The sequence below is a fragment of the Marmota monax genome, unplaced genomic scaffold, assembly GCF_021218885.2.
Source record: "Marmota monax isolate L192 unplaced genomic scaffold, Marmota_monax_Labrador192_F-V1.1 WCK01_AAM20220418_F8-fsc00296, whole genome shotgun sequence".
Classification (NCBI taxonomy): Eukaryota; Metazoa; Chordata; class Mammalia; order Rodentia; family Sciuridae; genus Marmota; species Marmota monax.
Window position 1 is genome coordinate 995,992 of NW_026694723.1, and position 21,244 is coordinate 1,017,235.

The 21,244-nt window shown below is 37.2% G+C and overlaps 1 protein-coding gene across 3 annotated transcripts in view; it reads left to right on the plus strand.

Moving 5' to 3' along the window:
- The first annotated feature begins 283 nt into the window (after positions 1–283).
- Utp6 (UTP6 small subunit processome component) overlaps positions 284–21,244 on the plus strand; it is a 34,225-nt gene continuing 13,264 nt past the window's right edge. For 2 of the 3 annotated variants that reach the window (XM_058572520.1, XM_058572521.1), the window contains exons 1-11: positions 284–493; positions 1,791–1,875; positions 7,293–7,334; positions 7,571–7,663; positions 7,854–7,955; positions 9,102–9,149; positions 9,582–9,645; positions 11,172–11,290; positions 15,676–15,753; positions 18,898–18,979; positions 20,212–20,293. In XM_058572520.1, coding sequence (XP_058428503.1) covers positions 402–493; positions 1,791–1,875; positions 7,293–7,334; positions 7,571–7,663; positions 7,854–7,955; positions 9,102–9,149; positions 9,582–9,645; positions 11,172–11,290; positions 15,676–15,753; positions 18,898–18,979; positions 20,212–20,293 — 887 coding nt within the window. In that variant the 5' untranslated portion in view covers positions 284–401. The remainder of the gene's footprint in view (positions 494–1,790; positions 1,876–7,292; positions 7,335–7,570; positions 7,664–7,853; positions 7,956–9,101; positions 9,150–9,581; positions 9,646–11,171; positions 11,291–15,675; positions 15,754–18,897; positions 18,980–20,211; positions 20,294–21,244) is intronic. The other variant, XM_046424032.2, reaches the window with a different exon arrangement.

Consider the following 21,244-nt stretch of genomic DNA (forward strand, 5'->3'; position numbering starts at 1 on the left):
CATGGGACCGGAGCACGTTAAAACCAGACAATATCCTGCACCCGCGGGGCTGTCGCCAGGTAAATCACTCAGACCCGGAGGCGCTTTTTTCAATCCGTGCCGGAGTCTGGCTGCGCGCGCATTGGGTCCCACCTCCAGCCTCGCCCCGCCCCTATGCTTGAGTCCGGCCCAAGACCGCGGGGTCTCTCGCTGCAATTCCACCGTAGGCCACAAGGGGGCGACAGCGGCCGCAAGAGCCGAAGGAGTTTTTCCGACGGCGGAAGCGGAAGAGGCGGGACGTAGGGAGCACGTTTTGTCAGTACGTGCGGGCTTTAAGGTTGGGACTGGAGACTAGAAGGTGGGCGCTTCCTGCGCCTGTTGCCTGCTGAGCTTCTCCTGCGGGGCCGTACGGTGCAGACCTCATGGCGGAGATAATCCAGGAACGCATAGAAGATCGAATCCCGGAATTGGAACAGCTGGAGCGCGTTGGACTATTCAGTCGTGCGGAGATTAAGTGAGCGGGGTGGGAAAGGGAAGGGCTGGAGCGGGCTGAGGGGAGGTTGGGCGTGCGTGTGGCCCCGGCCGGGCTGGAGATGCTTTGGTTGTGTTTATTTTTCCTAACGTGGTATAAACCCAGTGCCGGGCTTTGGGGATGACCAGAATGAAATTCTTATCCTTTACAAGGTGTCCATTTACCCATCGGATATACTGACAGCCCCTCATGGAGCAGGGTTTTGGGGATATAAAGGTGATAAACCGGAATCCCTATCCACCAGGAGCTAACAAGGCACTTTGGATGGTGGGAGAATTTCAGGCAAATTAAACATTTCGGTTACAGTTTAAATCGGTGTGTAGAATGTACTTCTGTAGAGATGTCAGCAGAATGCTGCAAGAGCCCGAGAGTGGAAGACTTGGCAGAGGGGGATCATTTGATTTCGTTTCCTATGTACTCCCAATCCTAGCCACAGCGCCTGACACACAGGTTGGCATTCAATAATCTGTCAATCACTTTTAGTAGTTTTAGTGGTTTTCCGTGACTATTTCTTTGGTGGACAATGACTCTGGATGCAGTCATGTGACTGGGAGTCTAAAAGTATTTGTTAATGAAACAGAATATAGCATTGGGGACTCTTAGTGTTCATTAAATGTTATTATTACTAAACGTAAGTATTCTGCACACCTTGCATTAAATTTTCCTAATATACACATGTTGTACATTTAGTCCTTAACTAAGGAATGGTGATTCTTCTCCCACAGATCCGTAATAGTAATAAGCCTTTTTAGATAGAGACAATACAGGTTTCTAAAAAAATTTTACGCATTGAACATATAGGAATAAGAGAATTTTAGTATAGACATTTGATTATTATAAAAACCTAAGTGTGGAGGGCTAGGATATAGCTTCTTGGCAGAATCCTTGCCTAGCATGTGTAAGCCCCTGGGTTTAATTCTGGTCTGCAAGAAATATACACCTAATAACCTTGATTTAGAGGAAAATAAGTCTTTATTAATACTATATGTAAATAGCATAAAACACTTAACATTAATTTTGCTTGTAGGAATATCAAATACCCTGGCAATCAATTATGATGGCTATCCTGAAAATTTTAAAATATATCCTAATCTTAGAAATACAGAAGTAATTGTGTAAGATATTATTTGCCTGTGAAAGAAAATTATATATGGGAATTATGTTTTGGTTATTATGTGTCTTAAATATATCCAAGGTAATTAAAAAAATTCTTTTAAAGCTAAAGTTACTTAAGTTTTATTTTTTTCAAGTGTTGCAGTTTAAATAATTTTCTCTTCAGGGCTATCATTAAGAAGGCTTCTGATCTAGAATACAAAATACAGCGAAGAGCCCTTTTTAAGGAAGACTTTATCAATTATATTCAAGTAAGTGAATAATTTCCTTATTTTTAAATCTCCTTACAAATTTTAAGTCAATTAGAGAATGGTGAGATTAACATTAGTTTTTTGCCAAATTCCAGAATTGCAATTAGATCCATATTTTTGAACAGGATTAGAGGTGATTATTGGGAATTGTATCATCTACTGAGGCTTTAGTCCTAGTGAAACTGAATTTTTTTTCCTCTCTCTTTCTTTCTATTGAGTTAGTAGATCGAGACAATGTGTATCTGGATTTCAGCAAGAGATCTATCTCTTAGCAGGCAAGACAGGGATGTGAATGTGATGATAGTGGATAGCCAGAAAGTCTAAGTATGTCAATTTGTAAAGAAGTATGCGGCAAGATTCTTTTTTTTTTTTGGTACTTGGGATTGAACCTAGGGGCATTCTACCACTGATGCACATTGCCAGCCCTTTTTATTTTTTATTTTGAGACAGGAACTTCTTCCTTCCCTTCCTCCCTTTCTTTCTTTCTTGGTACCACGAATTGAACTCAGGGACACTTAACCACCTAGAGCTATATTCCAGCCATTTTTTATTTTTTATTTTGAGACAGGGTCTTGCTGAGATGCTGAGGCTGGCTTTGAACTTGTGATCCTCCTGCCTTAGCCTCCTGAGGTATTGGGAATACAGGCATGTGCCACTGTGCCCAGTGATTACTTCCATTTTCTAAATAGGTAGAAAGTTTGAAGATAAGACATATAGGCCAAATCACTTTTTAGATGGGGGAGAATAGCTGTTATGTCAGATGACAGAATCAGGATTCAGAAAGAATAAATAAGACAAAATGTTTATTTTGGTGTAATGGTGAACACCTGGGATCCCAGAAACTCAGGAGGCTGAGGCAGGAGGATCACAAGTTCAAGGCCAGGGCTGGGGATGTGGCTCAAGCGGTAGCGTGCTCGCCTGGCATGCGTGCAGCCCGGGTTCAATCCTCAGCACCACATACAAACAAAGATGTTGTGTCCGCCGAGAACTAGAAAATAAATATTAAAATTCTCTCTCTCTCCCTCTCTCTCTCTCTCCCCTCCCTCTCTCTTTAAAAAAAAAAAAATAAATAAATGAACAAGTTCAAGGCCAGCCTGGGAAATTCAGTGAGACCCTGCCTCAAAATAAATAAAAAAAATAAATGACAAAGAACTGGGGATGTAGCTCAGTGGTAGAGCACTCCTGGGTTCAATCCCCAGAACCACACACAAGAACGATGAAATGTTATAGGACTTAAAAATTTGAGATTGAAGGGCTGGGGTTGTGGCTCAGAGGAAGAGCGCTAGCCTAGCATGCATGCAGCACTGGGTTCAATTCTCTGCACCACATAAAAATAAAATAAAGATATTGTGTCCACCTAAAACTAAAAAATAAATATTAAAAAAAATTGAGATTGATTACAAAAAAACAAATAGTTGAACAAATACTACATGAGACTTAGCTGAGAATGTTGTTTTGTTTTGGAGTGGTCCTAGGGTTTGTAGTACATTGCTAATTCAGAATAAGCCATGGGGGCTGGGAATGTTGCCCAGTAGTAAGTGAATTTGTGTAGCATGCACACAAGGCCCTAGGTTTGATCACTAGTAGTGTCCCCCAAAAAAGTCAAGAGCATATTGTATCAACACTATAACTGAACAAGATTGACAAAAATAGTGTGCTGGGTAAAATTGCAAAGGACATTGGCAGGTAGGCACTGAAAACATGTTGACTTGAAAGATAATGTGTTGTGCTAATCAATCCATATCTGTAGTATTGTATTAGACTCAAGACTACGTTTTTTAAATTATTTTTTATTTTTAAAATATTTGTTTTTTAGCTTTAGGTGGACACAATATCTTTAATTTTATTTTTATGTGGTGCTGAGGATTGAACCCAGTGCCTCACGCATGCCAGGCAAGTGCGCTACTACTTGAGCCATATCCCCAGCCTCAAGACTACATTTTAAGAAGGACTCTTAAAGAGGTTGGTTCAAAGGCAACAAATTTGGAAACCTTGTTATTGGAGCAGTCATTGAAAGCACTAGAGATGCTTGAGGAGATATGTGACAAATGATCTCACTCTTTAAATACTTGAGCTACCTGTGGATTAGTTGGATTAGTTTCAGAGAGTATAACTGAAATAAGCACATTAAAAAGTATACACACATACATATGTACCTACCTGCACATTCTTTTATATATATTTTTTCTTGCCTGCACACAGTTGTATAAATTTGTAAGTGACATTTATTTGTTTTATTTTTTGGTATTGGGGATTGAACCCAGCAATACTTTACCACTGAGCTACATTCCCCCCCTTTTTAAAAAATTTCTAATTGTAGATGGATACAATACCTTTATTTATTTTTATATTTATTTTATTTTTATTTATTTATTTTTATGAGGATTGAACCCAGTGCCTCACCCATGCTAGGTAAACACTCTACCACTGAACCACAAATGCATCCCTTACCCCTTTTATTTTTTGAGACAGGGTCTTGCTATGTTGCTTAGGGCCTCCCTAAATTGTTGAGTTTGGCCTTGAACTTGCAATCCTCCTGCTTTAGCCTCCCAAGTCACTGGGATTACAGGTATGCGCCATTGTGGCTGGTACAAATGGCATTTTTAAATCAATGAAGTTTAAGTTTCAATTAGATCTTGTCTTCACATACCTGAAAATAAATTCCTGATGAATTGAAAGTTTTTTTTTTAAAGAGAGAGAATTTTTAAAATATTTATTTATTTATTTTTTAGTTTTTTGGCGGACACATCTTTATTTGTATGTGGTGCTGAGGATTGAACCCAGATCCGTGCACATGCCAGTGGTAGGCGAGCGCGCTACCACTTGAGCCACATCCTCAGCCCGAATTGAAAGTTTTAATGTGGGAGAAACTTTTAAGTATTTTATAAAATCTATGAAAGAATGAGTTCAGGTAGGGAAAGATAAAATAGAGGAGACTGTGAAAGCACAACTCATTTTCAGAGGAGATGTTAAAAACAATAATAATAGTCTATGCAAAAAATATACCACAATTAATGTGAAAAGGTAAGCCACAAAGTGGGAGAAAATATTCATAAGACATATAGTAAGAATGACATATGTACATGTGAATAACTACAAATCAAGAAGAAAGTAACATGGGCTGGGGCTGTGGCTCAGTGGTAGAGCACTCTCCTAGCATGTGTGAGGTGCTGGTTTTGATCCTCAGCACCACTTAAAAATAAATAAATAGAATAAAGGTATTGTGTCCAACTACAACTAAAGAGAAAAAAAGAGAAAGTAACAAAGGACCACAAAGAAAAGTGGGCAGATCTTGTTAACATGCAATTCCCAAAGGGAGAACATCATTTCATAATTCAACTTAGGAAACAATGCAAGCCTCATTAGTAATCAGGTAAATAAATTAAGACCATGCATAGTCTGCCTTATGTTCATCACAATAGTAAACATTTTAAAAATAATTGGTACAATCCCTTTTGAGTGCAGGTTTTAATGATCCATAAAATTGAAATGCATATACCTGTGATCCAGCAATTTCATTTATTCATTTATAGAGTAGTAAATATTGAGGGCCTGCTATGTACATGGCACTGATCCAGTCCAGTGGTGTACAGGGAATCACTTTAAATGGAGAAAAGTCATTGCCTCATGATTGCATGTTAGTGTTGGTAGATAGTGTATACTCTGGAGAAAAGTTCCTGTATTCATAAGAAGATATGTACAAGAATATAAATAGCAGCTTTTTGTAATAGAGAAAAATTAGAGGGCTGGGGACATAGCTCAGTTGGTAGAGTGCTTACCTTTCATGCACAAGGCCCTGGGTTCAATCCCCAGCACCACAAAAAAAAAAAAAAAAAAAAAAAAAAATTAGAAACAGATTATGGAACAGCAAGAAAAAAGGCAAATTCCACATTGAACATGGAATATTATATAACATGACCTTGAATTTTGGGTTTTTACAAGGATATATCTGAAGTCATTTTGAGGTCTGGTCTCAGTGGTAGACAGCTTGGCTGGATTCTATCTTCACCACATGTTCATGAGCACACACACACATAAGTCATGTTGAAAAAAATATGGAGTGATGAATGTAGCGTAATATCACTTATAGACAATTAAAGCATTATAGCTGGGTGCCATGGCACACACCTGTAATCTCAGTGATTTGGGAGGCTGAGGCAAGAGAATGACAAGTTTGAAACCAGCTTGAGCAACTTAGCAAGACTCTGTATTAAAATAAAAATGGCTGGGAAATACATCATTGGTAAAATGCCTCCAAGTTCAGTTCCTAGTATCCAAAAAAAAAGCATTATAATGAAGTTCAGGATCATTCTTGGAAGTGATAAACTCAGGATAGTTGCTAGTTCTGGAGAGTGAGAATGGAATCAAAGATTAGTACATAGGGGGCTTTATGTTTATTTGAAATGTTCTATTTCTTTTTTGGTACTGGGGATTGAATCCAGGGACCCTTTACCCCTGAGCCACATCCCCAGCCCTTTTTATTTTTTATTTTGAGATAGGGTTTTACTAAGTTGCTTATGGCCTTGCTAAATTGCTGAGACTGGCTTTAAACTTGTGATCCTCCTTCCTCAGCCTCCTGAGCTTTTGGGATTATAGGCATGCACCACTATTCCCAGTTGAAACATTTTATTTTTGAAGAGTACTTGAAGCAAATATAGGCTTTGGTGTTACTTTGTGATAGTTGCATGGGATTTTTTGTGCTTGAAATATTTTTCTCAAAGTTTTTTTTTTCCCCCTCTTTTGGAATTTGAATATAGTGTCTCACTCAGGCTAGGCAAGTGTTCTACCACTGAGCTATATCCCTAGCTCCAGGTAAAACAGTTTTTAAATGAACTTGCAATTTTGTGAGATTTCTGTCTCTAGTATTTTTCCAGTTGTGGCTTAGAGAGTGATTATATAGTAGTGCTTTTCTGAGATCTTTGGGATTTGTAAGTGGTATTTTAGAGGTGGTGGTTGGAGAAGCCCATTAGGCTTGTCACACCTGTTTCAGCTAGTACAACCTCTTTATCTGCTTTACTTATGTGTCAGCTCAGACTTACAAGTGGTTTTTTTTTTTTTTTTGAAGTATTGGGAATTTGCCCAGAGGTGCTAAATGGGCTACATTCTCCAGCTTTTTTAATTTTTTAAATTTTGAGACAGTATCTCACTAAGTTGGTCTCGAACTTGTGATCCTCCCTGTCTCAGCCTCCCAAGTAATTGGGATTACACCACACCTGTGAAGAATTCATTTTAATAAAGTTAAATGAATTTTCAGTGAATTATAGACATTTTATTACAAATTGTTTTCATTGATAGCAAAATTTTTCTATTTTACATTTTCGTATTTGATATTTTATCTTTCATAATTTTAATGTATTTCCTATATTTAAAAGGTTATAATTTTTTTCTCCTTTTTTTGTGTATGTTTTCTTTCCCAGTATGAAATTAATCTTTTGGAATTGATCCAGAGAAGAAGAACAGTAAGTTGATAATTTTTTTGAAATTGGAAAAAATACAGAATTAAGTAGTGTGGCTGCTTAGCTAGAGCTTATGTTTGGGCGACAGGTAATGTTGATAAAATTGTTTAATGTGCCTGGACTAAACTGGATATTTGTAATTATTTGCTTTTTTCACTAATACTGTTAAATGCTCAAGTAGTAATGCTACTTTGTAAATGTGAGTAAACTGAAGCTTTGTTTTTTATGTCCCCTTTCAGCGCATTAAATATTCATTTAAGAAGGATGAGATTGAGCATTCTATTGTTCACCGGATACAAGGTGTCTTCCGACGTGCTTCAGCAAAGTGGAAAGTATGTGATAAATGCATCTGTGACTCTAAGAGCTTTGAAGATGTGTATTATACCTGAGTTGAATATTCCAATGCATTGTTCTCCAGTCTTTACTTGGGTGTCCTTTTTTGCGGGGGAGGTACCAGGGATTGAACCAAGGGGCACTTGGCCACTGAGCCACATCCCCAGCCCTGTTTTGTATTTGATTTAGAGACAAGGTCTCGCTGAGTTGCTTAGCACCTTGCTTTTTGCTAAGGCTGACTTTGAACTCGCCATCCTCCTGTCTCAGCCTTCTGAGCCACTGGGATTACAGGTGTGTGCAACTGTGTCCAACTTAACTTGAGTGTCTTAATATTTATTCTAATGATGGTGGTGGTGGTGGTATTATTATTATTATTATTATTATTATTATTATTATTATTATTTTGTGGTGCTGAGGATTGAACCCAGGGCCTCGTGCTTGTGAGGCAAGCACTATTCAACTGAGCTATATCCCCAGCCCTCTAATGATGGTATTACTGATGGAAGCATTCTCAGCTGGGTGCACTGGCACATGCCTATAATCCCAGTGACTCGGAGTGTAAGACAGGAGGATCACGAGTTCAAAGGCCAGCCTCAGCAATGTAGTGAGGCCCTAAGCAACTCAGCGAGACCCTGTCTCAAAATAAAACATAAAAAAGATCTGGGGACGTGACTCAGTGGTTAAGCACCTCTGGGTTCAATTCCTGGTACCAAAAAATAGGGAAAGAAATTGATCTCTTAAACCTTCTTTTGATACTGGGGATTGAACCCAGGGTCACTTTAAGCTACATCCTTAACCCATTTTATTGTTTATTTTGAGACAGGGTTTTACTAAGTTGCTGAGAGTAGCCTCAACTTGTGGTCCCATCTCTACCTCCTGAGTTGCTGGGGTTATTGGTGTGTGCAACTGTGCGGGTCTTTATACCTTCTTGTTTTTCTTTGAGGAAGGTGCTAAAAACAGTGTTATTTGATACATTAAAAATGATAAAATTACCTGGGAGATGTTTGGATGTATTTCTTAAGTGAAGAGCATTGAAGTCGTGGAGGTGGAAGATAAATGATTAGGTGCTGGCTGGAGCTCAGTAACTTGATATTCTTCAAGTTCGGCCTGGGAATGGGCATGTTTCATTGGAAGTACTTTGGATTCCTGGGAATGATAAACTTTGTATTTCTATACTTGAGGCCATTTCAGAACTGCATGGAACAAATTGGATGGACAACTTGTTTTGTTTTGGAGCATGATGGATGGAAGGGGAGAATCTCACTCAATTATGGTTAAGAAATCCAAGACCTCAGTGAGGGAAGAGTTTCAAGGACTGAAGAATGTGCTTAATACATTGGATCTTCTGAAATTCTCCTGTTTCCAATAAAGTTAATTATCGCAAAAATGTATCATATATAAAGATCAAGGCAGCTTACTGCATTGCTTTTCTTGTAGGATGATGTTCAACTTTGGCTGTCCTATGTTGTGTTTTGTAAGAAATGGGTGAGTAAAGCAAAGTCTTGCTCCTCTTTTACTTTCTATTTGTCTACCTTTTAAACTTCTTACTTATTACTGAACTCCATATTTTCCCCAAAGGTGTAGGATTAACAAATGGGAAAAGAACCCCAGAAGGCTGAAGCTGTACTTCATTGTAACTTTTATATATCTGAATGCCTATTTAATTTGCTTCCATATCAGTTGAAAAAAATAGTTTTTGTGCATATTCACAAAAACCTTAAAACATTATAAATTTAGAATGTGTATGTTTAGTAGTTCAAGAAGAAAATGAATGTGTCTTTACTTATTGATATGTCCCTAGCAAGATCTTGCCCTATTAAATTTATAGTTGGTAAGGGTTCAGCAGATACTGTTTATAGATTAATAGTGATGATATCTCTGTGCAGGAAATAGAAAAATTTCTTCCTCTTTTTACAGGCTACCAAAGCTCAACTTAGCAAGGTATTCTCTGCCATGTTGGCTATTCATTCAAATAAGCCAGGTATGGTGAAGTCCTTCTTGTGTTCTTTTTCTGTATTTTATTTAGACTAAAGTCATTTTGGAACTTACTGTGCTTGATGAACTTAAGAGAAATTATCTTGAGGACTTAAGCTTATTAGGCAATTGGCTGCAGCAGTTTTTATTCCTGAAGCTGCCTCTTAGTTTATCTCTGGCTACTGTGTACTGATAGTTACTATACCAGGTGTTCTATCTGTGGACAGGAAGGATTATGTTTCTTTTTAGTTGATGGAAAATAAAATCTGTACAATCCTTTGAGGGACATTTAATTTGGAGGCAGTGAAATGTGAGGGATTTCAGTTTAAAGGGGAAAATATTAACACAGATTTTAGAATGTTGACTGGCACAGAGTAGGTACTCATGTTTTATAAGAGAAAGACTTTTCTTGTGAGTAAGGAGTGGATGGTGTGTTATTCTGTACTGGAGGTACTCCAGTACCAGTTCTCAGGGTATTAGGCTCAAGCAGACTGCACAATAAGGCTACATTTGTCACCTGCTTGCTCAGAGACAGAAGACAACTTGTGGCATTTTTTTTCAGCAAAGTGCTCTTATCAGTTGGGAGGCCAGTCTCTGGTCCCCAAAGTGAGAGTTCATTTGTAAGGTGAAGAGACCATAGGAGTGGGTAGAAGAACTTCCTAAGTGGAAGTACTAAAGATGAGATCCTAGGACGGTCCATGCTCAATTTCAGGAGTCACATGCTCAAGAAATCTCAAAGCAATGGCTCGCCACCATTTGTGGCCTTCCTACAAAGTCCATATGGATAGCAGCCATGGGTCATTTTTTATCAGGAGCAGCCTTGCTTGGTATGATGGTTAACCTTTATTAAATCTGTAGGGAAATAGTTGGAGTAGTAACTTGGGGTTAATTTCCCATGAAGAAAAACAACATTTTTTAAAAAAAATTATGTTCTATTCTAAATGTAGAGAAGAGTACAAAATATATTAATTTGTTGATTCTAAAATACGAATTTTTTCCCAACTTTTAACACCTTTAAAATTAGTGACTTACAACAATCGTAGCTTTAGAGCTGATTAAATATGGTCATAGGCCCTTATGTATCCCACATCCAGGATGAATATATTAGCATTTACCTCTATTTGCTTAGAATACTTTTTCTAATTTTGTTTAAATATTTATTTTTGCAGTACTTGGGACTGAACTCAAGAGCACGCTACCATTGAGCTATATATTTCCAGTTCTTTTTATTTTCTATTATGAGACAAACTCTTGCAAGGTTGCCCAAGCTGGCTTCTAAATTGTAATCATTCTTCCTCAGTCTCCTGAGTAGCTGGGATTACTGGCATGTGCCATACTGTCTGGCTATTCTTTCTAACTTTAGATAGAACAACAAAACTTTGCAGTTAGAAATTCCCTCTGTTTTTGCCTTTTCCTTTTTGGTAAGATTAAAAAATTTTTTTTCATTTGAGTATTCAGTTTGGAGCACTGGTAGTTTCTTGCCTAACTTGATTAATTCACTGAAATGGAAGTCTGGTGTTTTATCATTTATAGCTTTGTGGATTATGGCGGCCAAATGGGAAATGGAAGATCGCTTATCTTCTGAAAGTGCCAGGCAACTGTTTCTTCGGGCTCTGCGCTTTCATCCAGAGTGTCCAAAACTCTATCAAGAAGTAAGTGTGGGGCTGGGGATGTGGCTCAAGTGGTAGCACGTTTGCCTAGCATGCGTGAGGCACTGGGTTCGATTCTCAGCACCACATTAAAAATAAATAAATAAAGAAAGAAAGAAAGAAAGAAAGATATTGTGTCCACCTAAAACTAAAAAAAGTAAATATTAAAAAAAAAAAAGGTAAATGTGTGTGTACATAGAGTGAGAGTGATGTCTCAACATGACTGATTGAGGGCAAATACTATTTAAAAAAAATGGTACATTTTCTCTTTCATTTTCCCTATTGTTGGGCATTTAGATTGTTCCAGTATTTGCTCTTAACCTTTGTATGTGAAAATACAAAGATTTTTTTCCTTATAATTTTTTTTTTTTGTACCAGGGATTGAACGAACCCAAGGATGCTTAAGCACTGAGCCACATCCCTATCCCTTTTTGTATTTTATTTAGAGACAGGGTCTCACTGAGTTGTCCAGGGCCTCCATAAATTACGAAGGCTGGCTTTGAACTCATGATCCTCCTGCCTCAGCCTCCCTAGCTGCTGGGTTTACAGGCGTGGGCCCCTGTGCCCATCATTTCCTTATGATTTATTCCTAGAAGCAGAATTACTGACTTAAAAGGTTAAACATAATAATTAAAAAAAACCCTTCATTTTTTAATGTCTTATAAAATTTCAAGTATTCAAAAATTGGCACAAATTTTTTTAGTAGATGTTAATCATGCATTAATTTATCTTCATAGACCTATAACGATACCATGACTTTTATAGAGTTTGATATTACATATTTGTCATTGATTTTTTTTTTTTTTTGGTGGTACTAGAGATTGAACCCAGCAGTGCTTTACACTGACCGTTTGTGGTTTTTATTTTGAGATTGGGTCTTGTTAAGTTGCCTAGACTGGCTTTGAATTTGCTGATTGAAGTGGACCTCAAACTTAGCATTCTCCTGCTTTATCCTCCCAAGTTGCTGGGATTATAGGCATGTATCAGTTTACCATTAATTTTGTTTTTTTATGTGTGTGCTGGGGATTGAACCCAGGGTCTTGTGCATGCGAGGCAAGCACTCTACCAACTGAGCTATATCCCCAGCCTATTACCATTAATTTTATTTTGAAATAATTTTAGGTTCACTAGAAGACACAAAGGTAATACAATGATGTACTGTGTACACTTCACCTAATTCCTCCCAGTAGTTACATTTTATAAAACTGTAGTACAACACAAAACTAAGAAATTTGTCCTTTATCATTTTTTCATTTTGTTGATTTGTTTAATTCAGTTTTATTTATTGTTTTGTTTTTAAAATTTCACTTAGGGTATTCTATCTCCTGTTTGAGAAGACCGAGGAACCACATCAGACAGTGTTAGAATTTTTGCTTTATGTATCAAACAACTTAAATATTTGTGATGCTGGGGATTGAACCTGTGACCTTGCACATGCTAGGCAGGCATTTTAACATTGAGCCACGTCCCCATTACATAACCCATATTTTTACTCTTTCCATTTTTCTGTCTTCCTAATGTTCCAGAATCCTTTTTAAGCAATAATTTCTTCTATTTTGAGAGCTTTATGTTTTTTTATGATGGGTCTTCTAACATAGATTCTTAGTTTCACTTTATCTGAGAATGTCTTTTGATCTCTTTTGCTTTTTGTGTGTGTTTGTAGTGGGGATTGAACCCAGAGGCATTCTATCACTGAGTCCTATCCCCAGCCCTTTTTATTTTTTATGTTGAGACTGGGTCTTGCTAAATTACCAAGGCTGGCCTCTAGTTTTATAATTCTTCTGCTTCTGCCTCCCAAGTATGTACATTGTGTGCCCTAATTTTCCCTTTTTCCCCCTTGGTATTGGGCACTGAACCTAGAGGCACTTTACTACTGAATTATGCTATACCCCAGCATAGCCTTTTAAATTTATTTTGAGACAGGGTCTTACTAAATTGCTTAGGGCCTTGCTAGGTTTCTGAGGCTGACTTTGAACTTTTATTCCTCCTGTCTCAGCCTCCCTGGTTGCTGGGATTGTGGGTGTTCTCTACCATGCCTGGCTCTTTTTCCTTCTTCTTTTTTTTTTTTGGTACCAGCATTTATACTCTGACATGATCAAGCACTGAGCCACATCCCCAGCCCTTTTTTACGTTTTATTTAGAGACAGGGTTCTTGCTGAGTTGCTTAGAGCCTTGCTGAATTGCTGAGGCTGGCTCTGAACTCACAATCCTCCTGCCTCAGCCTCCTGAGCTGCTAGGATTACAGGCATGTGCCACTGTACCCAGCTCCCTTCTTTTTTGAATTATATTTTTGCCAGATATTTCTGGGGTAACACATCTTTTCTTGTAGCATTTGAAAATATTGTGTCACTTCTTCCTTTTGGCCTCCTTGTTTTCTGATGAGAAATCTGCCAGCAACTCTAGGATATTTAAGTTTTGTTTAGTAGACCTCTTCTGACACTGTTCTGCTTTTTTACTGTTAGATGATTGTGGAAGTCCAGTTTGAATTGCTTTTCTCTTTTAGGTAGGATGTCATATCTCTCACTGCTTTCAAGTTTTTTCTTTGTCATTATTTTTCATAGGTTTGATTATGGTGGGTTTTATCATGATTTACTTGGGTTCACCAACGGTTCTGTCACCTTCTTGAATCTATAGGTTTATGTTTTTTGCTGAATTTGGAAAATCATGAGGCACTTTTTTCTTTTTCTTATTTGGTGCTGGGGATTGAACACAGGACTCAGTAAAGTTATAACTGATGTTGTGGGATACTGTGCTGCCAGGCAAGTGCTCAACCACTGAGCTAAACCCCCAGCACCAAGTCATAATTAAAATTTTCAGCTTTACTCCTTTTTCTTTCCTCTGTAACTCCAATGACACATACGGGATCATTTATCATTGTCTCACCGGTTTCTGAGGCCCTGTTCATTGTTTTCAACCTATTTTCTCTGTTGTTCAGATTGGGTAATTTTTATAGTTATTTTCAGGATCACTGGTTCTTTCCTCTGTTTTGTTCATGTTGCTATTGAGTCCATTCACTGAGTTATTAGTTTCAGTTCTCAAATTTCTATTTGGTTCTTCTTTATGTTTTCTGTTTGCTGATATTTACTATTGTTTCAAATGTATTTATAATTACTCATTAAAGCATCTTTACTGATTTTAAATCCTTGTTGGATAATTCTAACATCTATGTCATCTCTGTTGTTGGTGTCTTTGGATTGTCTTCATTGAAGTTGTGATATTCCTGGTTTTTTTTATATATATATATATATATATATATATATATATATATATATATATATACACACACACACATATATATATATACACACACACACACATACACATATGTTTATTTGATTTATTTATTTAAATGTGGTTCTGAGGATTAAAACCAGTGCCTCACACATGCAAGGCAAACACCCTAACAACTGAGCTACAACCCTAGCCCCCTTCCTGCTTTTTTTAAAATATTTTTTTAATTGTAGACAGACACAATACCTTTATTTTATTTATTTATTTTTAAATGGTGCTGAGGATTGAACCTAGTGCTTCACGCATGTGAGGTGAGCTCTCTACCACTGAGCCACAACCCCAGCCCCTCCTGGTTCTTTTTATGATTGATTTTAGGCCTTTTGGTTATTTTATGAAACTCTGGGAGTTAAATTTTCTGGCTAGTAGAACTTTTTTCTTCTTGGTACTAGAAATTGAACCCTGGGGCACTTAACCATTGGGCTATATCCCCAGACCTTTTCTATTTTATTTAGAGACAGGGAGGGTCTCAGTGAGTTGCTTAGCACCTTACTTTTTTGCTGAAGCTGGCTTTGAACTCGTGATCCTCCTATCTCAACCTCCTGAGCAGCTGGGATTACAGGCATGTGCCACTGCTCCCGGATAGTAGAACTCTTTTGATACTATTCTGCCTATTTACTGCTAAATAGAGGAGAGGAAGACTGAAGAGGATAGAAGTCCAAATTCCTTACTTGGCTTCTGTTGACACTTTTCATATACATGGATGAAATCATAAGTAAAATTACTCATGGAAACCTTCAATATTAGATTACAAACTTATATTCTTCTCAACTGGTTAAGGACATTGAGTGTGTTTGTTGCTTCTTTTGACAATTTAGGGCTAGACTTTATGGTTTGTTTAATTGTGAAGTGATAACCAAGGATATAAAAGCATTTTTAAAGTTTTTGATTCATACCTCTAGATTGCTTTTAGAATAGCATAAAATAATATTTTCACCTTACCTTGTCAATGTTAGCTAGTTTGTTAACAAAGAAAAATATAATACTCCTTCTAAATTTTCCCACATCTGAAAATTATGCATAAAAACAAGGTGTATTATATATCTTGAATTTAAGAAAGTATCTTTAAAGATTTTCAGGCCATTATTTCTCTTCTGTAGTACTTCAGGATGGAGCTGATGCATGCTGAGAAACTGAGGAAGGAAAAACAAGAATTTGAAAAGGCTGACATGGATATGGTGAGATCCTACTGTATTGTCACTGAGTCTGTTTAAGAGATAGAACACTTGTAATATATTTTTCTTTCTAATTTAATGTTATTTTAAAACTTGAAAATGAATAAAAAGTTGGTTTAATTAAATGGGGTTAGTAATAAAAGAAATAAGATTTTCTGCTTTAAAGATAGATATTTAGGGGCTGAGATTGTGGCTTAGCGGTAGAGCGCTCGCCTAGCACAGGCGGGACCCGGGTTCAATCCTCAGCACCACATAAAATAAATAAATAAAGGCATTGTGTTGTGTAAATATAAAATAAAGATAGATATTTAGAGTAATTGAAGTTATAACTGATGTTATGGTCAAATGCTGTTCTTTAATGCTGTATGATTTTAGTAAGTGGTATATTAATGGGTTTAAGAAGCCTGAGAAAGATTGTGGAATGCGAGGTTTCTAGTTTCTTTTTTCTTTTTTTTTATGGTAGGTACTGGGGATTGAATTCAGGAGTGTACTACCACTTCTTAATTTTTATATTGATCCAAGGTCTAGCCAAGTTGCAGAGGCCAGCCTTGAACTTGCACTCTTCCTGCCTCAACCTCCTGAGTAGCTGGGAATACAGTCATGTGCCACCATGCCTACTTCTTTTTTTTTGCATTACAATTCTTAATACACATATATACCACAATTTTTCATATCTCTGTTTGAATATAAGGTGTGTTGACACCAAATTCAAATCTCTACATGTATTTTGTATAATGATGACTATCACATTCCACCATCCTTGCTAATCCCTTTCCCCCTCCCTTTCCCTCCCGCCCCTCTTCCCTATCTAGAAATAATCTTCCCATGTTCTTCCTCCTTACCCCACTTTGAGTCACCCCCCTTATATCAGAGAAAACATTCGGCATTTGTTTTTTGGGGATTGGCTAACTTCATTTTGCATTATCTTCAGTAACACCATCCATTTACCTGCAAATGCCATGATTTTCTTTTTTTAGTGCTGTATAATATTCTATTGTGTATAAATGCCACATTTTTTAATCCATTCATCCACTGAAGGACATCTAGGTTGGCTCCACAGTTAGCTATTGTGAATTGTGCTGCTATAAACATTGATGTGGCTGTGTCTCTGTAGTATGCTGTTTTTAGGTCCTTTGAGTATAGTCCGAGAAGAGGGATAGTTGGGTCAAAAGGTGGTTCCATTCCCAGATTTCCAAGGAATCTCCATACTGCTTTCCAAATTGGCTGCACCAATTTGCAGTCCCACCAGCAATGTATGAGTTTACCTTTTTTCCCACATCCTTGCCAACACTTATTGTTTGTCTTCATAATAGCTGCCATTCTGACTGGAGTGAGATGGTATCTTAGAGTAGTTTTGATTTGCATTTCTCTGTGCTAGAGATGATGAGCATTTTTTCATATATTTATTGATTGTGATTGTATATCAATCAATAAATACAGTCATGTGCCACCATGCCTACTTCTTCTTCTTTGTTTTTGCATTACAATTCTTAATACACATATATACCACCTCTTAGAAGTGTCTGTTCAGGTCCTTGGCCCATTTATTGATTGGATTATTTGTTTTGGGTTGCTCAGCTTGTTGAGTTCTTTATACCCTAGAGATAGTGCTCTATCTGATGTGTGAGGGGTAAAAATTTGCTCCCAGGATGTAAGCTCCCTTTTCACCTCACAGATTATTTTTTTTGCTGAGAAAAAAACTTTTTAGTTTGAATCCATCCCATTTGTTGATTCTTGGTTTTAATTCTTGCGCTATAGGAGTCTTATTAAGGAAGTTGGGGCCTAGTCCCACGTGATAAAGATCAGGACCTACTTTTTCTTCTATTAGACACAGAGTCTCTGGTTTAATTCCTAGATCCTTGATCCATTTTGAGTTAACTTTTATGCATGTTGAGAGATAGGGATTCAATTTCATTTTGTTACATATGGATTTCCAGTTTTCCCAGCACCATTTGTTGAAGATGCTATCCTTTCTCCAGTGCATGCTTTTGGCACCTTTGTCTAATATAAGATAGTTGTGATTTTGTGGGTTACTCTCTGTGTCTTCTATTCTGTACCATAGGTCTACCAGCCTGTTTTGGTGCCAGTACCATGCTATTTTTGTTACTATTTCTCTGTAGTATAGTTTAAGGTCTGGTATAGCGGTACCACCTGTTTCACTCTTCCTGCTTAGAATTGCTTTACCTATTCTGGGTATTTCCAGATGAATTTTATGATTGTTTTTTCTATTTCTATGAGGAATGCCATTGGGATTTTCATCGGAATTACATTGAACCTGTATAGTGCTTTTGGTAGTATGGTCATTTTAATAATATTAATTCTGCCTATCCATGAACAAGGTAGATCTTTCCATATTCTATGGTCTTCTTTGATTTTTCTCTTTAGGGTTCTATAGTTTTCATTGTATAGATCCTTCACCTCTTTTGTTAAGTTGATTCCCAAGTATCTTATTTTTCTTGAGGATATTGTGAATGGGGCAGTTTCCTCATTTCCTTCTCAGAGGATTTGTCACTGATATACAGAAATCCACTTCTTTTTTTAAAAATATGTTTTTTAGTTATTGATGGACCTTTATTTTATTTATTTGTTTATATGTGATGCTGAGAATTTAACCCAGTGTGACACACATGCCAGGCAAAAGCACTCCCCCAGTAATCTACAACCCCAGCCTCTATGCCTATTTCTTTTACTTTTTATGTGATTTTTTAACATGATAGAATATCTTAAAGAAGATTTAGAATGTTAGAGCTAAAAAAGGAACTTCGCTTTTGTCTGTTATTGTGGTTTCCAACTCAGAACTTTTTTTATCCAAATAAAATCTTAAAACAGAAGGATAATTAGATCTTGTACAACTTGACTTGTTAAAAATAGAGATTGAGGCCTTAAATTGTGTGATCTTCCTACCACTCCAGGATCCTGAGAGAACAGAGCTGGAAGATGAGTGTGATCTTGTTTCAGTTTCCCATTTTACAAGAGAGGGAATTGGTTGAGAATAGGGGAGCGGGGACAGACAGACACACAGAGACATGACTTGTAAAGGTAGTGGCAGTCCAAGACTGTTGATTTTCATCCTAGTGCTTTTTTTTTTTTTTTTTTTTTTTTACATTTACTTACCCTACTTCTTGTGCTTAATGTAACACTTTATAGGGGAGTTTTGATCATTCTGAAGAAATCCTTAATGGCGAGTTGGCTCGGATCATCTACAAAAATTCTATAAGCAAGATTAAAGGTAGGTGTCTTTTGGTGCTGGGGTTGTGGCAAAATGGTAGAGTGCTTGCCTATGGCATGTGAGGCCCTAGGTTTGGTCCTCAGCACCACATAAAAATAAATAAATAAAGTATTGTGTTCAACTACAGCTAAAAAATAAATATTAAAAAATGGTAGGTGTCTTTTGAACATTTATTTGTGGTAGGAAAGTGGAGCATTCTCATATTGAGCTAATTTTGTTAGCTAATTTTGAAAATTTCAACTGTAATATGTATAAAACTCTGATTGTAGGGATAATGTCCTGTATCTTTTATTTTTTAAATACTTTTTTGTCAATGGATGGATCTTTTATTTATTTATTTATATGCAGTGCTGAGGGGTAAACTTAGGGCCTCACACATTCCAGTCAAGCACTCTACCACTGAACTACAACTCCAGCCCAGAGTCCTGTATCTTTTTGAAAATGCTTATTTCTTCTAGACTATAATTGGACATTTTTTAGGAAGTGGTTTTTTTTGATGTTGTTGTTGTTGTTGGGGTACCAGGGATTGAAGTCAGGGCCACTTAATCACTGAGCCTCATCCCCAGCCCTATTTTGTATTTTATTTAGAGACAAGGTCTTGCTGAGTTGCTTAGTGCCTTGCTTTTGTTGAGGCTGGCTTTGAACTCGTGATCCTCCTGCCTCAGCCTCCCCAGCCACTGGGATTACAGGCATGTACAACTGTGCCTGGCTTCAGGAACTATTTTTCAAATACTTAACTTATTTAGATATTGAAAAGAAGTAGAGAACTTAGTTTGTTTCCTTATGCCCTCAAGTTTAGAATGAAAGTTAGAAGTGCTTATGAATATCCCATAATATTAATAATGGCTTTGCTTGTTTATGGGGACTATAGGATCTCCCCCAGCCCATTTTTTTCCTCATTCTCAAAAAGAAAAAAAAAAAAAAAGAAAATCCACAACCAAAATAAGCTTCCTTCAGTTGGAGGGGTGTGTAAGTCTGCAGTAGAGGTGTTTAGCATGTGTGAGTCCCTGGATTCAATCCCCAGACCTCTATCTACCCTGCCACTCCCCACCCCCCCCCCCAAAAAAAAAAAAAAAAAAAAAGAACTAGTATTCAGGTGCAAGTTTGGGACCAGCCCCAGCAACTTGGTGAGACCCTGTCTCAAGGAGGAAAAAAAAAGGGAATGGGAGTGTAGCTCGGTGGTAGAGTGCCCTTTGTGAAGAATTTCTCCTCCCCTGCTTTTTAAATTTTAGGTGCAGAATTTCATGTGTCACTTCTCTCAATTGCACAGCTGTTTGATTTTTCCAAAGATCTACAAAAAGAAATTTATGATGAGTAAGTAAAATGGTAGAAAGGTGAATTATATCTATTTCTGATCATATGATAAAAATTTGAGTTTGGTTGTTTGTAAGGGAGGAAAAAGATACAATACTAGATCCTTGGAAGAAAGGCTAAGTTTTTTTTTTTTCTTTTATTATTGACTTTATAGAAAGGTTAAGTTTTAAGAAAAATGTGTATGCTTTACATATTCAAAGAGTATGTTTTTAGAGAATTCTTTGACCTTATTTATTGACTTCCTTTTGGAAATAATTTGTCTATATTCAATAACAAATATATCCTAAGGCTTATATAAAAATCCTATATCCTGCTGGCATGTGGCACATTCCTGTAAGTCAAGCTGGTCAGGAGGCTGAGGCAGGAGCATCATAAGTTTGAGGCTAGCTGGGGTTGTAGCTCAGTGGTAGAGTTAGACTGTGTGAGTCCCTGGGTTCAATCCTTAGTACCAAAAGAAAAACAAGAAAACCTGTGTTCTGTTGTCCTGGCATGTCTTTTGTTCATAAAACAAGAGTTGTATTCATAACTGTTCTTACTGGAATGTTGCAAGTAATTTTATTCTTCAATGCCTGATTATATTGTCTAAGAATTTTTTATTTGTGCCTACTTTATATGTACTTCCATTCTTAGGTAGCACCCTGTGCTTTTCTAGGGTATAAGATGAAATGTGGATCAGTTTGTCCTTTAGATCTGTAGAGTTTTGGTAGAGGATTAGGTTGTGCTTTTTCTCTGCCTCCATTATAATAACAGGAAATCCAGAGTTAGGATATAAAGCTGTCAAGAGCTCTTGGAGGCTTGTGTGGTTGCAGATAACTGCTGATTTGACTTTATGAGTTAACTTGAATGTTAACATTTGTCAGTGATGTCTGAAATATTATGAGACAATAAATCTGTGACAGCTTTGTTCCACTGATTATATAGTGAGTGAAGGTACTCTGGCTCTTAAGGTAC